The sequence below is a fragment of the Otolemur garnettii genome, unplaced genomic scaffold (genome assembly GCF_000181295.1).
Source record: "Otolemur garnettii isolate 467f Iridium unplaced genomic scaffold, OtoGar3 scaffold00019, whole genome shotgun sequence".
Classification (NCBI taxonomy): domain Eukaryota; kingdom Metazoa; phylum Chordata; class Mammalia; order Primates; family Galagidae; genus Otolemur; species Otolemur garnettii.
In genome coordinates this window covers 9,018,283-9,033,356 of record NW_003852414.1, presented here as the reverse complement: position 1 = coordinate 9,033,356, position 15,074 = coordinate 9,018,283, and the positions used below count along the sequence as shown (strand labels likewise).

The following is a 15,074-nucleotide window of genomic DNA, read 5'->3' as shown; positions in this document are numbered from 1 at the left end:
AGGCTGAGGCAAGAGAATCACTTAAGCCCAAGAGTTTGAGGTTGCTGTGAGCTGTGACGCCACGGCACTCTACCCAGAATGACATAGTAAGACTCTATCTCAAAAGAGAAAAAGTATAGAGAAAGTCTAGGAAATCAAGCAAGAGCCATATTTTAAAGGAGCTGGTAGGTTATGTTAAGGAAATTCCATCCTAAAAATGAAGGAGAAGATTCATTACTGAGTTTCACATAGAGAAGTGACATAAAATTTGATGCCTTATAAAGTGTGGGTTTTGCTTAAATGAGAAAGTTGAATTTGATCATCTTTAGGGTTCATTCTGAAAATCTTTGATTCATTGTAATACATGATTATGAAGAAGTAAATCAAAGTTATATAAAGACATTTCTCTTACTTTAATCTCCAAATAGCAATTAATGTGGAACTATACTAAACATAGAAACAAAGTTCTGCTTACAAAACATTCTTAACCTCATATTAATCTGTTTCCAAATGAGAAGAATTAAAATTTTCTCTGACTCTGAAGTATGTTTAGTACCTGTTATGTATTTTCTACCATATCGGTGAAAATATCAGATACTCTCCCGAGAGTTTATGCGTGCCATTTCCTATCCTCATTCAAATACAGATGAAACTGTACTTTTTCTCTCTAGGGATTTAAACCTTTGACATGTTTCCATTAATTGGAAAAACAATCATCTTTGACAACTTTCCTGATCCTTCTGATACATGGGAAATTACTGAAACGATTGGCAAAGGAACTTATGGGAAAGTTTTTAAAGTAATGAATAAGAAAAATGGCCAAAAAGCAGCCGTCAAAATTCTGGATCCAATTCACGTAAGTCATAGTTTTTTTCATCCTAATTGACTTTGTTTGTATTTATATTAACAGGTTATAAAGTGTATCTATATCTTATCTTGATTTGCTTACCAAAATGTCATTCTAAAAGAAGTTATCATTTTAAAAATATGTAAAAGCAAAGTCTACTTGTATAAGAAGGGAAAATAAATACTTGGTAAGGGAAGGAATAAATGCATAAGACAAATAAATCACTCTCGACAGATACAATATTATTAAGTTGATTATGTATTATTTTCAATTTAGAAAATTTTACAAATACAAATTCATGGGTTGAGAAATAACCCTAAGGTATCATCTTAACCAGACCTTTTCTTCTTACCTAAATAAATTTTAGGGTTCAAGCAGAATTTTTCTTAAGCCACACTGACAAAGATTTTTTCAAAAATTAAATTTTTTAAATTAAATTAAATTTTCCTTTTCAGAAAAGGAAAATTAATTTTCAGGTTTGCTTAAATGTTTCCAAAGCAGAAATCCGGATGAGCTTTCATCATTGGGAAGAATTGAATTTCACGTTCAGTTCTGCTGTCTCTGCTCCAGGAAGGCCTCCATGGCCTCAATGAGGGTTAATTGCTGAGCTTTGTCTCTGTTGTTAAGAGCATGAGATTCTGTTTTCTGGGAATGAAAGCTGACAGTTTTGGAATATCTTGGGGCTACTAGGAGATACCTAGCTCTCCATGGCACAGTGGGTAAGCGAGAATAAGCTCGGTTATCACATGCTCCCCAAATGTAAGAGACTCTTGATAAGCATGGCATGATGGAAAGGATGAAATGTGTGCAGGAAGGTCTTCAAGTCCTGTCCTTGTCACAGCACATCCACCAGCAAACTGTAGAATACTGCAGAAGGTCTCTGGGCCTCTGTGGGTCCATCTTAAGGTCTCTCTCTTTGTACTTTATTTCTGATTCATCCATTATCACTATACTATTTCATATTACTTTGAGCAGAGTCTCAAGAAGGGGAGAAAAGTTTATTTTAATGTAATAAATTACATCTACTGGAGGAAAAAAATAGGAAACACAATGCTGAGGTGTAACTGATGTTGAATGTGTTCATATTCCTCTGGTGGGAATTTCTAACCATGGAAGAGGAGGAAAGAGAGGCACAAGTTAAGTTATACCAACGCGACTGGTGTCCTGTTTCTTCTATCTTTTGCTATCAGGGGTTAGCTAGGGTGTGTGATTGCAAGAGAAAAGACCAGTCTGATCCCATCATCTCGTCCCATAGTTAGTATATCTCTCCCATTCCCTTCCTTCTTGATGGAGAGGAACAAATTGCTTATAATACATGTAACCATTATTCTTTCCCAATTTACTCATGTTGCATATTTATAAACCTTATAAATCATGTGTAGTATTACCAATTTAATGAAACATGTAGGTTTTGAAACAGTAGTACTTAATTTGTTCTTTTGCTTTTATTCTTGTCATAAGTATGTATATGTTTCCCTAAGAATTATTTACTTACTCTTCATTCATTTTGTAACAAATCAACTCAAAAAGGTTTATGACCAAGAAATTATAATCTTAAATATAAATGCATCCAAGTATTTTATAAAAATTGGCTTATTTTTGAAATTAAAGGGATCTTACTATTATGTATTTTTAATTAGTAATTTTCTCTCCAGGAAAGAGATTAAATGAGCTGGATTAGAAGGTAGTAGGCTCGGAGTCTAAATGTGAATTTTATACTAACCAGTTCTGGCTGCAACTTCTCTGAGCTTGATTTTCTTCTCTCTAAAATAGAGATGTACAGTGAACACTATTCTGGTGACAGGCACGCTATAAACCCTGAATGAAGCATTACACCTGATGTCCATGTAACAAAAACACTTGTACAATCTTAATATTTTTAAAAAAATAAAAAGGGAACTGTTCTAATAAAGATTTTGTGATATGGACTATTAAGATTAGTCCATATCACAAAATCCCAAAACCAGCGATGTTGGCATCAATGTGGAGAAAAGGGAACACTTCTACACTGCTAGTGGAAATGCAAATTAATTCTCTCTTTTTGGAAAGACATCTGGAGAACACTTAGAGAACTAAAAATAGACCTGCCATTTGATCCTGCAATTCCTTTATTAGGTGTATATCCAGAAGACAAAAAATCACATTACAGCAAAAATATTTGTATGAGAATGTTTATTGCAGCCCAATTCATAATTGCTAGGTCATGGTAGAAGCCCAAGTGCCCATCAACCTACAAATGGATTAATAAGTTGTGGTATAGGTTTATCCTACAAGGGTACAAGAGTATGAATGTCTTGACTCAATAACTAAGAGAATGACATGAAGGCTACGTTAAACAGTTTGATGAGAGTATTTCAAATTGTATATGAAAACACCACACCTGTGATTGCATTAATGTACACAGCTATGATTTAATTTAAAAAAATGTATATTTAGGGTCCACTGTTACATTAAATGGATTTTAAATATGAAGAATTGGCTTATAAAAGCAAGTCCATTATGAAAAATGAAATGTAGCATTGGCAATGGCAACAGACCAAATAATGACAAAATTTAAAATTTAATATGAAACATTTTATGACACAAAACAGATTTATATTTCCATCATTACATCTAATTTTGCTAAAACAATCATCACAAAAACATGCTATTTTAGAACCAAAAACTGTTTATCAGTTAAAAAATAAAATAAAATTAGAGCTCATATCTAAATTTCTTTCTACCTCTGGGATTGCCGGGTTCTGTAATAGAGCAGCACAGACATTATAGGCCACTGTAAGAATAATAGTAATAAGGATTTGTCTTATTTATTACTCAGTGAGTGGTCTCATGTATATATGATTTTCTAGAAACAGAACTTAGTGACTATCTTGAATTTTTATTGACACAATAGCAACCTTTTCTACTTCTCATGAATGTGCTTTTAGTTCTCTAAAGGTTGTGTGCCATCTTTTGTAATTTAACTCTATTTTACCTCTTTGGACAAAGTGGGGTTTAGTTTTTGTATGACTGTTTTGTTTTTTTTTTAATAGCTTTCAGTTACCCTGTTTTCCAAAGAAACAAAGCAAACCAGCTTTTTAGTACTAAAAGCTTTCCTTTCACATCAATAGCTTTGCCACTGTAACCAAGTTAATGATACAGAAAAAAAGCAAAATCGTCTGAAGTATTATAGTTCTCCAGGTATGTTTCTTTCGAACTACATATAAAAATAACCTTTTATTTAGCCCTTTTAAATTCAATGGCATTAATATAATTTGCGATGGATTTGATGAGCCCGAACATCACAACCTCTCTCCTTAAACAAGACAATGAGAAATTTCAGTATGTAGTACTAAGCATGGTAAAAACGGTAATGAATTTGCTTTGACAAAATCAAATTCTATATTTTGTAGCCTCTGCATCTTTGATATTATTCATGGTTTTCTTCTTACGACTTTTTGAAACTAGGATATTGATGAAGAGATTGAGGCAGAGTATAACATCTTAAAAACTCTTTCTGACCACCCGAACGTGGTCAAGTTCTACGGAATTTACTTTAAGAAGGATAAAGTCAGTGGAGATAAGCTGTGGTTGGTTCTTGAGGTAAGTGTTTTCAGCATTACTTGTATAGCTGGAGATGTGTGGTATGATTCCGGAATGACAATATATATGTAGCATTCACACCATGAAACAATGTTCCTGACTGGTCATGTCCTCGGTGGAATGTTGTGCCTAGTTCTAGCCTTATCATCTTAAAATTGTCATCAGGAAATTAAAGGGACACCTCAAAGGCTATTAAAGATTTAACGAGGGAGGGGGTGAGGGTAAGGACAAGAAAAAAAAAAAGAAAATAGTGACTAATTCTTACATAAATTGCATTCGATTTTGACTAAAGTACATTACTTAAACATTAATTTTTACTTCAACTTGTTAATATGTTGTTTAGGATACAGGATACTGCATCCTCATTTAAAAGTGAATTATGTTTGTAATTTCCCCTTTATAATAATATACTTTTTCCAATTTTAATATCAGGTGTATCCAGATTAAGCAGAATGATTTTGAAGTATTTCTTCTTTTTCTATTGTCTATAAGATTTGGCATGATCTGTTTTTTGAAATTATCTTTTATTTTTATTTATAAATATTAGTTGTCTATTTTTTGAGACTTTGGGAAAAAAATAAGAAGTTAATTGATGACTCAATACTGAACCTCAGAGTCAAAGCATTCTATAATAGACATACTCTTATTTGACAATGTGAATGTTACTTTCTTTGCATTACTATTATTATTATTGCTTAATACTTCGTTGCAGCAAGCATCTGATTTCTTTTCTGAGTGTATTAATTTTCATTCATTCTTTATGAGGTTTTTGTTTCTAGTCCTTATCTTAAACGTTGTTATTGTTGTTAAATTTTAAGCCTTTTTAATTCTGTGAAGGCAAAAAGTGGAAACCTGATAATCACATGTGTATGTAAAGATTAAAAAATGATAATAAGTAAATAGAAAAAGAAAATGATTTAAGGGGGATTACATGACTTCACAATAAAAGACTAAAGAAATTGAGATTCTTTTTCCTGCAGAAAAACAAGTTAAAAAGGGATTTCATTATAATGTTTATTTATTCATCTGTATATTATTTAGTTAACAGATGACAGAGCGTGCCAGGTGCAATGATATAAGAGAAAATTAGCATTAAATGAGCCTTCATTAGGCAAAAATAGAGAACTGCGATGTTCTCTTTGTCTTTAGTGAATGCCAGTGACTTAAACTACAGAACAAAGAATTTACATGTATGAGGAAAAATGCTTACTAAAAATAGTGTTCATATGAACTTGCCAAAGGGAAGCTGAAGAATCTGCCTTCACAGGTCCTAAAGCAGGTTTCCTCATGCTTGAAGGATATACTTTCCAAGGCAAAAGTACTCAAAGTAGGGTACTTTTGCTTATGTCCTTTCCAGATTTCAAAATTTTGTTGAAATTTCTTTTCTGGTCTCCCTTCTTTCTGGCCTCCATTCTTTATGTTTGTATTTTTTTATTCTTTTAGTAGCATTTGAATAAGAGATTCATGGGTGAGAAGAAATGAATTTTGATGTTTCACTTGCTAGCTTTAATTGTCCTATAGAGCCTTTCAAAAGGTAAAATACTATTTTCAAAGGTTCTCTGTTCAGGTGACTGCCAGTCTTAGAATTCATTTTCTCTGATTTTCATTCAACATTATTATTTAAAGGAGGTTAATTACCATTGATTCTAATAATATTTAGTAGAATTTTTAAAAGTTGATTTTATCAAAACCAAGGACAGTAAATACCTCTGGCTACTGTTAACAGCATATACTTATTGTGTTCATTATTTTATTAGCATTTAACTATTTCTTTTTGAATGTTGCACTGGTTTTCTTAAAACAGTACTGTCTTAGTGCGTTTGTGCTACTATAACAAAAACCACAGACTTCGGGCTAGGGTTAGGGCTAATTTACAAAGAACAGAAATTTATTCCTCACAATTCTGAAAGTAGGGGAAACACCAGGTCAAGGCACGCACCAGCAATTCAGTTGTCTGCTGAGGCCTGCTGTCTACTTCCAAGATAGCACCTCTGGAGGGGAGGAATGCTGTGTCTTCATGTGGTAGAAGGCAGAAAGGCAAGCAAGCCAAATGCAGTGTGAAGACTCTTTTATGAGGGTCTTAATCCCTTCACCAGGGAAGGGCCTTCATGGCCTAATTACCTTTTTTTTTTTTTTGCAAGAAGGTCTCACTCTATCACCCTAGCAAGAGTATAGGGGGCCATCACAGCTCACTGCAAACTCTTAACTCCTGGGCTCAAGTGATTCTCCTGTTTCCGCCTCCCAAGTAGCTAGAACTACATGTGTATACCACCATGTCTGGCTAATTTTTCTGTTTTTTTGTAGAAGTAGTCCTTTTCTCTTGCTCAGGCTGGTCTCAAACTCCTAAACTCAAGCAACCCTCCTACCTTGGCCTTCTAATTCCGTCTTACAGGCCCTACCTCTCAATGCTATCACATTTGCCATTACATTTCAATACCTGGATATTGTATGGGTCACATTCAAAGCATAGCAGATATAGTAATGCTGTGTAAATTATATTATTTTTATACTTCATATTCATATTTTTCTATTATAGTTTTAAAATGTTTCTACCAGTAATGGGTGCTCATTAAAGAAAACACTCAAAGCTATAAAAATACATTCTCAACATTTAAAACATTTACTTCTTTTTTTGTATGTTTACAATGATGAACAATATTACTTATGAAATTATCCTTTTTTTCACTTAATAAAATTTCAGATAGAATTAATCATTGTTATCTTCTTTAAAGTAAATACATTTGCTTGGTTGATAAAAAGTAGGTAGTACCAAAATGGGCTAAAGCAATAAAAATGCAGATCCAGTCTAGCCAGGCCACTTTCCCCTCAGCAGGTCTATACTTTTAATGTGTTGTGATTGTGGTACCTGGACTAACCACAACTAAGCTTCTCTGCTGTCTCATTTAGTAATCCAGGTACTTAACATTTACTGGGTCAACCATTGCACTTCTGGAACCCTGGCCCAGTCCAGAGGTCTGCCATGCATCTTCGTATCCCTCTGATATTCACCTGGGTGGAACTCACTGGTTTCTGGACTCCTTGCTCTTCTCTTTCCAGGTTTACTTCTCCATTTTGCATATCAATGTAGTAGGAAGTACCTCATCCCATTACCCACATTTGCTGATGTCACCAAGTCTTTGCACATCATGTAGTAGGAAGTACCTCATTCCATTACCCACATTGCTGAGGTCACCAAATCTTGAGTCCCTCCATTTTCCAGTTCCTATATGGGACAAGATCTTCAGTCTCTGACTCTGGGAGGGGGGGCAAGAGAGAGAGAAAAAGAGGGAGGAGTGTTCAGGCAGACACCTGGATGTGAATACTTTGTACATGGGATGAAAAGGCTTTTGATTGGAGACGTCCAAATGATCCCATCTCTTCTGCCCTTCACCTCCAACTGCATGCTAACTTTCATTATTCCCTGCACTGCCTGGGTTCATCTGCTTAGGTGACCTCAAAATAGCTTCAACATATGCGTTACCTTGCAACTACCTCTGCAATGCTAAATCAGTTGCCATTTGCTTATCTCCTTTCCAGATTTCAAAATTTTGTTCAAATCTCTTGTCCTCTGCTCTCCCTTCTTTCTACCCTCTATTCTTTGTGGTTTGTAATTTTTTATTCTTTTACTAGCATTTTAATAGAGATTCATGGGTGAGAAGAAATAAATTTTTATGTTTCACCTGCTAGCTTTAATTGTATGATAGAGCCTTTCAAAATGTAAAATACTATTTTCAAGAACACTTTCCTCCATCTGATGATATATGTTGTTTCACATAGTTTTAATAATTTCAATAACCATTTATATCCTTTAAAAATAGACTGTGATTTTAGAACTGTAGTTGACCTTGAACAATGTGGGGTTAGGGATGTTGATCCCTGCACAGTTGAAAATATACATATAACTTTTGACTACCCAAAAGTAGTACTTAGCTACTAATAGCCTACCATTGACTTGAAGCCTTACCAATAACATAGGTATGACAATTAAGTTCCTGAACTTGTTACTATGCTCTTATGTTGGCAGCACTGTACAAACAACTCAGTAAGATTTCATAACCTTGGTATATCATTGTCTCACAGCTGTTTTCATGTCAACACATGGCTTGCTAAATGTGTCTTGCTAAATGGTATTTATTATTGTCAAGTGTTTTTGTGTTCTCTTGGAAGAATATTAGAGTTTGAGTTAGAACAATGAACAAACATTAAATTTCTTGTTAAATTTGGCAAAAGTGGAAGTGAACTCAGAGACACGTTAGTACAAGTTTATGGGGATAATTCCATGAAGAAAACAGCAATGTACAAGTGGATTAAATGTTTTTCTGAGGGGAGAGAAAGCATCACTGATGAAGAGAGGTTGCGGTGGCCAGGAATGGGCAGAACTGATGGAAACATTGTAAAAATTCATCAAATTGTGCATCAGAATCATCAGATGAGTGTTAGAGTCATAGCAGACCAAGTAAACATTGATTGAGAAACAGGAAAATATTAACTGATAATTTTGGCATGAAAAAGGTACATGCAAAAATGATTTCAAAGGAGCTCACCATTGAACAAAAGCAAAGGAGAATCAAAATTTGCAAAGACCTTTTGGAGAGGCAAGAGGATGTTTTAGGCCATCTTATCACTTGTGATGAAACATGGGTGTACCAATATGACCCTGAAACAAGGCATCAAACTGCACAAAATCAGACTATTCTCCAGGACCCAAAAAGTTCCATTAGTCCAAATCAAGAATCAAAATGATGTTGCTAACCTTTTTGATATCAGAGGGACTATTCATTTTGCATTTGTACCAACTAGACAAACAGTTAACCAAGTTCACTCTTTGGAAGTGCTGAAAATGCTGGGTGAAAAAGATGAAAATGACCTAACCTTTTTGCCAACAACTCATGGCTCTTGTATCACAATGATACACCAATTTCACATAGCACTGCCTGTGAAGGAGGTTTTAGCAAGTAACCAAAGTACTGTATTGGAACACTCTCCCTACTCATCTGATCTGGCCCCCATTAACTTTTTTCTTTAACTAAAGATAAAGGAAAGATTGAAAGGAAGACATTTTGATGACATTTAGGACATCAAGCGTACTACAATGACGGTTCTTATGGCCATATCAGAAAAAGTGTTCCAAAATTGCTTTGAAGTGTGGACTAGGTGCTGCTTCCCATGAGAAGTATTTAAAAAGTGTTTGTCTTGATAATCAGCAGGGAGGCATGTAGTTCTTTTTCTAGGATGAGTTTGTGAACTTAGTTGTCATACCTTGTAAATAGTCGATTAACACATATTTTGTGTGTTATATGTATTATATACTGTTTTCTTACTATATATACTGTGTATGTTGTATATACTGTATTTTTAATATAGTAAACTAGAGAAAAGACAATGTGATTAAAAAAGTCACAAGGAAGAGAAAATGCATTTCCTGTTCATTAAGTGGATCATTGTAAAGGTTTTCATCCTTGTCTTCATGTTGAGTAGGCTGAGGAGAAGGAGGAAGAGGAGGGGTTGGGCTTGCTGTCTCAGTGAGGAGAGGTGGAAGAACATCCTTGTATCACTGGACCCCTGCAGTACAAATTCATATTATTCAAGATCAACTTTATTTTATATATCTCTAGTTTAAGATAACTTTATATTTTGACATATAAAAACAAAACTAAACTTTTTATCATATAAACTTAGCTATCCAAGTAATAAAATTTGAATTATAAACTTAAACCATTTTGCCTTACATCAGTAGAGAACTTTAGAGTTTATTTCATGTTTGTGTTTTTATATTTGATATGTAATGCTGTGAAAATCCTTGATATAGTCATGAATAATTTTTTTATATTTTTATCCTTCAAAATATTTTCAGTAATGCCATTTGTAACCTTTCTTCCATGTGGAATCATTGACAGATTAGCATTTAATGTCAGCATAAATAGCAAGGAAATTGGTATAAATCTTTGCCTAGAACTTAAAAATATTGAATGAGATAAAAAATATTGAATGAGATTAATCATTGTCTTTCATTCCTATCAAATTTCTATCCCAATATCTTGGCATTTCCCTCTATTATTGCTGGAATTAGATAAGAGTTGGAGACTCTGTATCATAGTTAAATGTGTTTTTGAGAGAGCAGAAAAGATTGATTAAAATGTTTTTAGAACATCCAGTACATTCCTGATGTAATGAATGAGTTTCAGTGAACTTTGTCCTTATATCTTATTATCAGATTGGGGATATTGGAAATATCCTTAAATCATTAGGGAAAATATAATTGCAGCTTAATAAATAAAAATAGATCAGAAATATGAGGTATTTTAACTTGCAAAGTGGAGGGGAATAAAGGATAAAGAAAGCAAGAAGTTGGCAAACTGTATATAAGATAATTAATTTGAATATGGAAATTAGACTAATTACATATACACATAAGTGGCTAGATGTACAATTACCTGATTTATAAACATGAATGGTGCAGGTGCTGCTTTAGAGGCACTTTCAGAAAATTGGCTAGTGGCAGCAATACTTTGTACTCCGAAATGACTGCTAATTATACCTCTTATTGTAATAAACCCAAATAAGTTATTTTGCATTTGGATACCAAAAGAAGGGCAGTGGCTGTGACGTTACCCAGAAGGTCATGTTAACAATGTTATTAGGCTTTTACTGTGAATCTACATAAAGAAGGTGTGTCTTGGTAGGGGGAGGGGCTGTGTATGTGAACAATGAGTGACAGCCCTCATTATAAACCTGGCATGTGGGGATGACCATACTAGCCATACAAGCGCCTGCAGGATGACTCTTCACTTAAAAAAAATCATTTTACTTTTATTTCCATCCAGAATTGAAATCCTAACAATAATGTTTTACTGGATCTTGTAGGGCAGTCTGTTTTCTTTAGTTGCAATTTTTAAATTATTTCTTTCACTTTCTGATACGAGTTTTCTCTTTTTCATATTTTTCCTTTCTTTTATTATTATACACATTTTTATGCATGAATGATATATAAGACTCTGTTTAGGAATGATTTCCATCTTTCTCTATATGTTCACTTTTAGGCTCTAAATGTTGCCCAGGTTGAGTAAAACAGTGCTAGTATCATCTGGGCCTCTGAAATTCCAGTTAGAAAATCAAATGAAGTTTTAAGCTGTGGAAACTGATTCGGAGTGTTTACAGAACCTCTTTGGGAATGTGTATTGTCACTTAGTAGTTTAGGTTTTCCTAATGATGTAGGCATAAAGGGAGAACCAGTGTTTTTTTGTTTGTCTTTACTTACCTCTCATTTCACACCTTGTATCTGTTCCCTTCTGCCAATTGCTACCACATCTCTTGACTGACCTGTTTAGTAAGATGTAGGTACCTGTTTTGACCTTGAAGTTCCTTTATACCCTCATGTCTACTGCTCAGGGTCAATATAAAGGATGGGGGCTGCTGGGAAGGTTTATACCCATTTGTATCTGTTCCCTTCTGCCAGTTGCTACCGCATCTCTTGACTGACCTGTTTAGTAAGATGTAGGTACCTGTTTTGACCTTGAAGTTCCTTTATACCCTCATGTCTACTGCTCAGGGTCAATATAAAGGATGGGGGTTGCTGGGAAGGTTTAGGTTTCTGTATCTGCTTACCTGCTGAACCCAGAGGCCAAAATACAAACTTGAAATTAAGTTAGACCACTCTTGTATGGAACATTTGCTACTGATGAACACAAAGGGAAGAACTGAGTTCGAACTGTAATTTCCCCTTCTTGGTTGGGTGAGCAACCGCATTTTAAGTATGTAAGGAGAAGAAATCTGGACTCTCTCAGGAGCTATTCGCTTAGCATGCCGTCAGCCATGATGGAGCCAAAATTCAGTTAGGACATCCTTCTGTGAAAAGACGCTTTCCCTCATAATCCAGTTGTAGCTATAATTGCTCCTTTCACAGTGGTGCTACAGACTGCATTCTATTATTCATCTGAATTGGTTCTGATTTGTTCATTCATAATAGAAGCGTTACTTTCTCTCTTTGCTTTCCAATTATGGCAATTTTTCTCTTTGAAATTATATCCCTTTCAGGAGATCAAAGATTGGCAACTGGAGGTGGTATTTCAAAGCACGAAAATTCAGTAAATAGTCATAAAGCCTCACAAATGCACGTTATAGGTCATCAAAGTGGTTTTCATAGACGTAACTACTACTTTGATGTGTCATGCATTATGGGTTATTCTGTTTCGATACTTACATCTAGTAAATAACATAAGGCCTGCCCTGAGGAAAGGAAACGTAGGATGATAGAAAAAGCATGGGTGAGAGTGAAAGTGTACTTTGTTTGGTCACCTGTTAACCCCTAATGTTACTGCCCCCAAGATAACATGCACCTAGAAAGGAATGCAAAGCTTTTACAGACCTGTGTACTTGTGAGGGGTGGGGAGGAGCAGGGAAGGATGGGAAGCTGGGCCTCTGAGTTTCCCAGAGAACACAGCGTCACTCCTTCTTCTTCTTGGCAGTTCACAATTGCAGTGGAGAAGCGGACTAACAGCATGATTCCTTTTGTGTTCTTAGAGCTGGAATAGCCATTCCCAGCTCTCACAGAGAAAGCTGTCATTTAGTATACTTACAGCAGAACAGACAGCCAATTACCTAAGGTTGTCTCATTTTTTTTTTGTTATTGTTTAAAGGGCAAGATGAAAAAAAGTCTAAGTGTACTCTTTATACTCTTCTAACCTAGGAAGTATGTAAATTACACACACACACACACTAAGTCAAACGAATAAGTTCATGAACTCATCCTAGATAAAATGCCACATACCTCATTGCTGAATATCCCTAAGGTCACTTTTGACGTACTCCTTCAGTATCACTACAGTATCTGGTGACTGTAGTGATTATCTAGCAATGAGGTATGCAGCCCTTTTCCTAGGATGAGTTTGCGAACTTAATTGTCTGACCTCATGTGTAAGTCTTTTTTCCCTAATCATATGACAGCACTTGCAAAAGCATCAGCTTCTCTGAAGGGGAGTGCAAGTTCATAGTATTACTTCACAGGTTAAAAAAAAAATGAGGTGACCAGAGATGCCTTGCTATCTGATAAATTAATAGGGTTTTATGGTATGTATTACGATAGTTCTTCCAATAAGTTATTTTTCTCCTTATTATATATTTCTTGTGGATAATGTTATCGAGATATTTCTCTAAAGAAATTTTAAAACATTTCAAAGGGTGAAGGAACTGCTCTGTATTTTGATTTATTGGTTACATGATTGTATACAATTACCAAAATACTTCAATCTTTGTAGTAAATTCAATTATTGATCCCGTATATCAATAATACCTTGAAAATACTGCTTCTAGGGATTGGGGGACGAGGAAGGGGGAAGAAGAGAAGAGAGAGGGACATTGGTGTGCTCCCACCTAATGGGCACAATGTAAAGGTGTAGGGCACCTCCTGGGTGTGGGACATACATAACTGCAACAGGGACCTCACCAACACATATATGTCTAAAGGTAGCTCTAAAGGAATGATTAGTAAAGATGACTCTATGAAGTATTAGATGAATATATTAATAAGCTTTAATACTGGAGCTCAACAATATCTAAGTGATCTTTATAAAACATTAAACTCACGGGGGGGGGAGGATGGGTGGAGGGAGGGTAATTGGTGGGACCACACATACGGTGCATTTTACAAGGGTACATGTGAAATTTACTAAATGCAGAATATAAATGTCTTAACATAATAACTAAGAAAATGCCACGAAAAGCAGAATTCAAACGGTATAATCTCAGTAGTACCATAACTATAAAAGGATTAGTTTTATAGTTAACATGGTTAAATGCCATGGGAAACAGTGTAACCTAATCATTTGTACCCTCATATGAATAGGAAATTTTTTAAAAGATAATAAAATAATGGCTTGGCACCTGTAGTTCAGCAGCTAGGGTGCTTGCCACATACACCAGGCCTGCCAAACAACAATGACAACTACAACCAAAAAAAAAAAAGAAAATCCAGGCATTGTGGTAGGTGCCTGTAGTCCCAGCTACTTGGAAGGCTGAGGCGTGAGAATCACTTAAGCTCAAGAATAGGAGGTTGCTATGAACTGTGACTCCACAGCGCTCTACTGAGGGCGACATAGTGAGACTCAGTTTCAAAAGAAAAAATAAATAAAAAATATAGTGCTTCTAGTTTACACATTAGAAAATAAGATGAAAGTTTTACACATTACAAAATTATATATTAGAAAACATATGTTAGTTGATGGTCTCGATTTTCATTAACATTTTATCAGTCCTTTATTAGAATCCAGAATTTGGTATATTATTATGCTTTATTGAAACTAAGTCAAACATGATATACTTCAAAGAGGTGCCTTCCCTCCCATGATAGCAGATGGCCTTCTGTCATTGTGAGGGTGTGGATGCAAGCATAACTTTACAGAACTTAAGTTTATTCACCCAGTCATGTATTTATTCCATAAATAGTAATCTCTTACTTTTTTGTTTGTTTGTTTTTGTTTTGGCCAGGGCAGGGCTTGAACCCGCCACCCCCAATATATGGGGCCAGTGCCCTACCCCTTGAGCCACAGGCACCGCCTGTAATTTGTCACTTTGAATCAGCCATTTTGGCAGGTTTTTGTGTTCAAGAAGGAACAAGACACACTCTGTCATCATGGAGCTTATAATCTAGTTGTGGGGAAAGATACTTGAA

General features: G+C 35.1%; 1 protein-coding gene across 1 annotated transcript in view; it reads left to right on the top strand.

The window, feature by feature from the left end:
• Nucleotides 1-667: 667 nt before the first annotated feature.
• MYO3A (myosin IIIA) overlaps nucleotides 668-15,074 on the top strand; it is a 188,650-nt gene continuing 174,243 nt past the window's right edge. Inside the window, exons 1-2 of the mRNA XM_012803266.1 lie at nucleotides 668-835; nucleotides 4,274-4,408. Coding sequence (XP_012658720.1) covers nucleotides 668-835; nucleotides 4,274-4,408 — 303 coding nt within the window. The remainder of the gene's footprint in view (nucleotides 836-4,273; nucleotides 4,409-15,074) is intronic.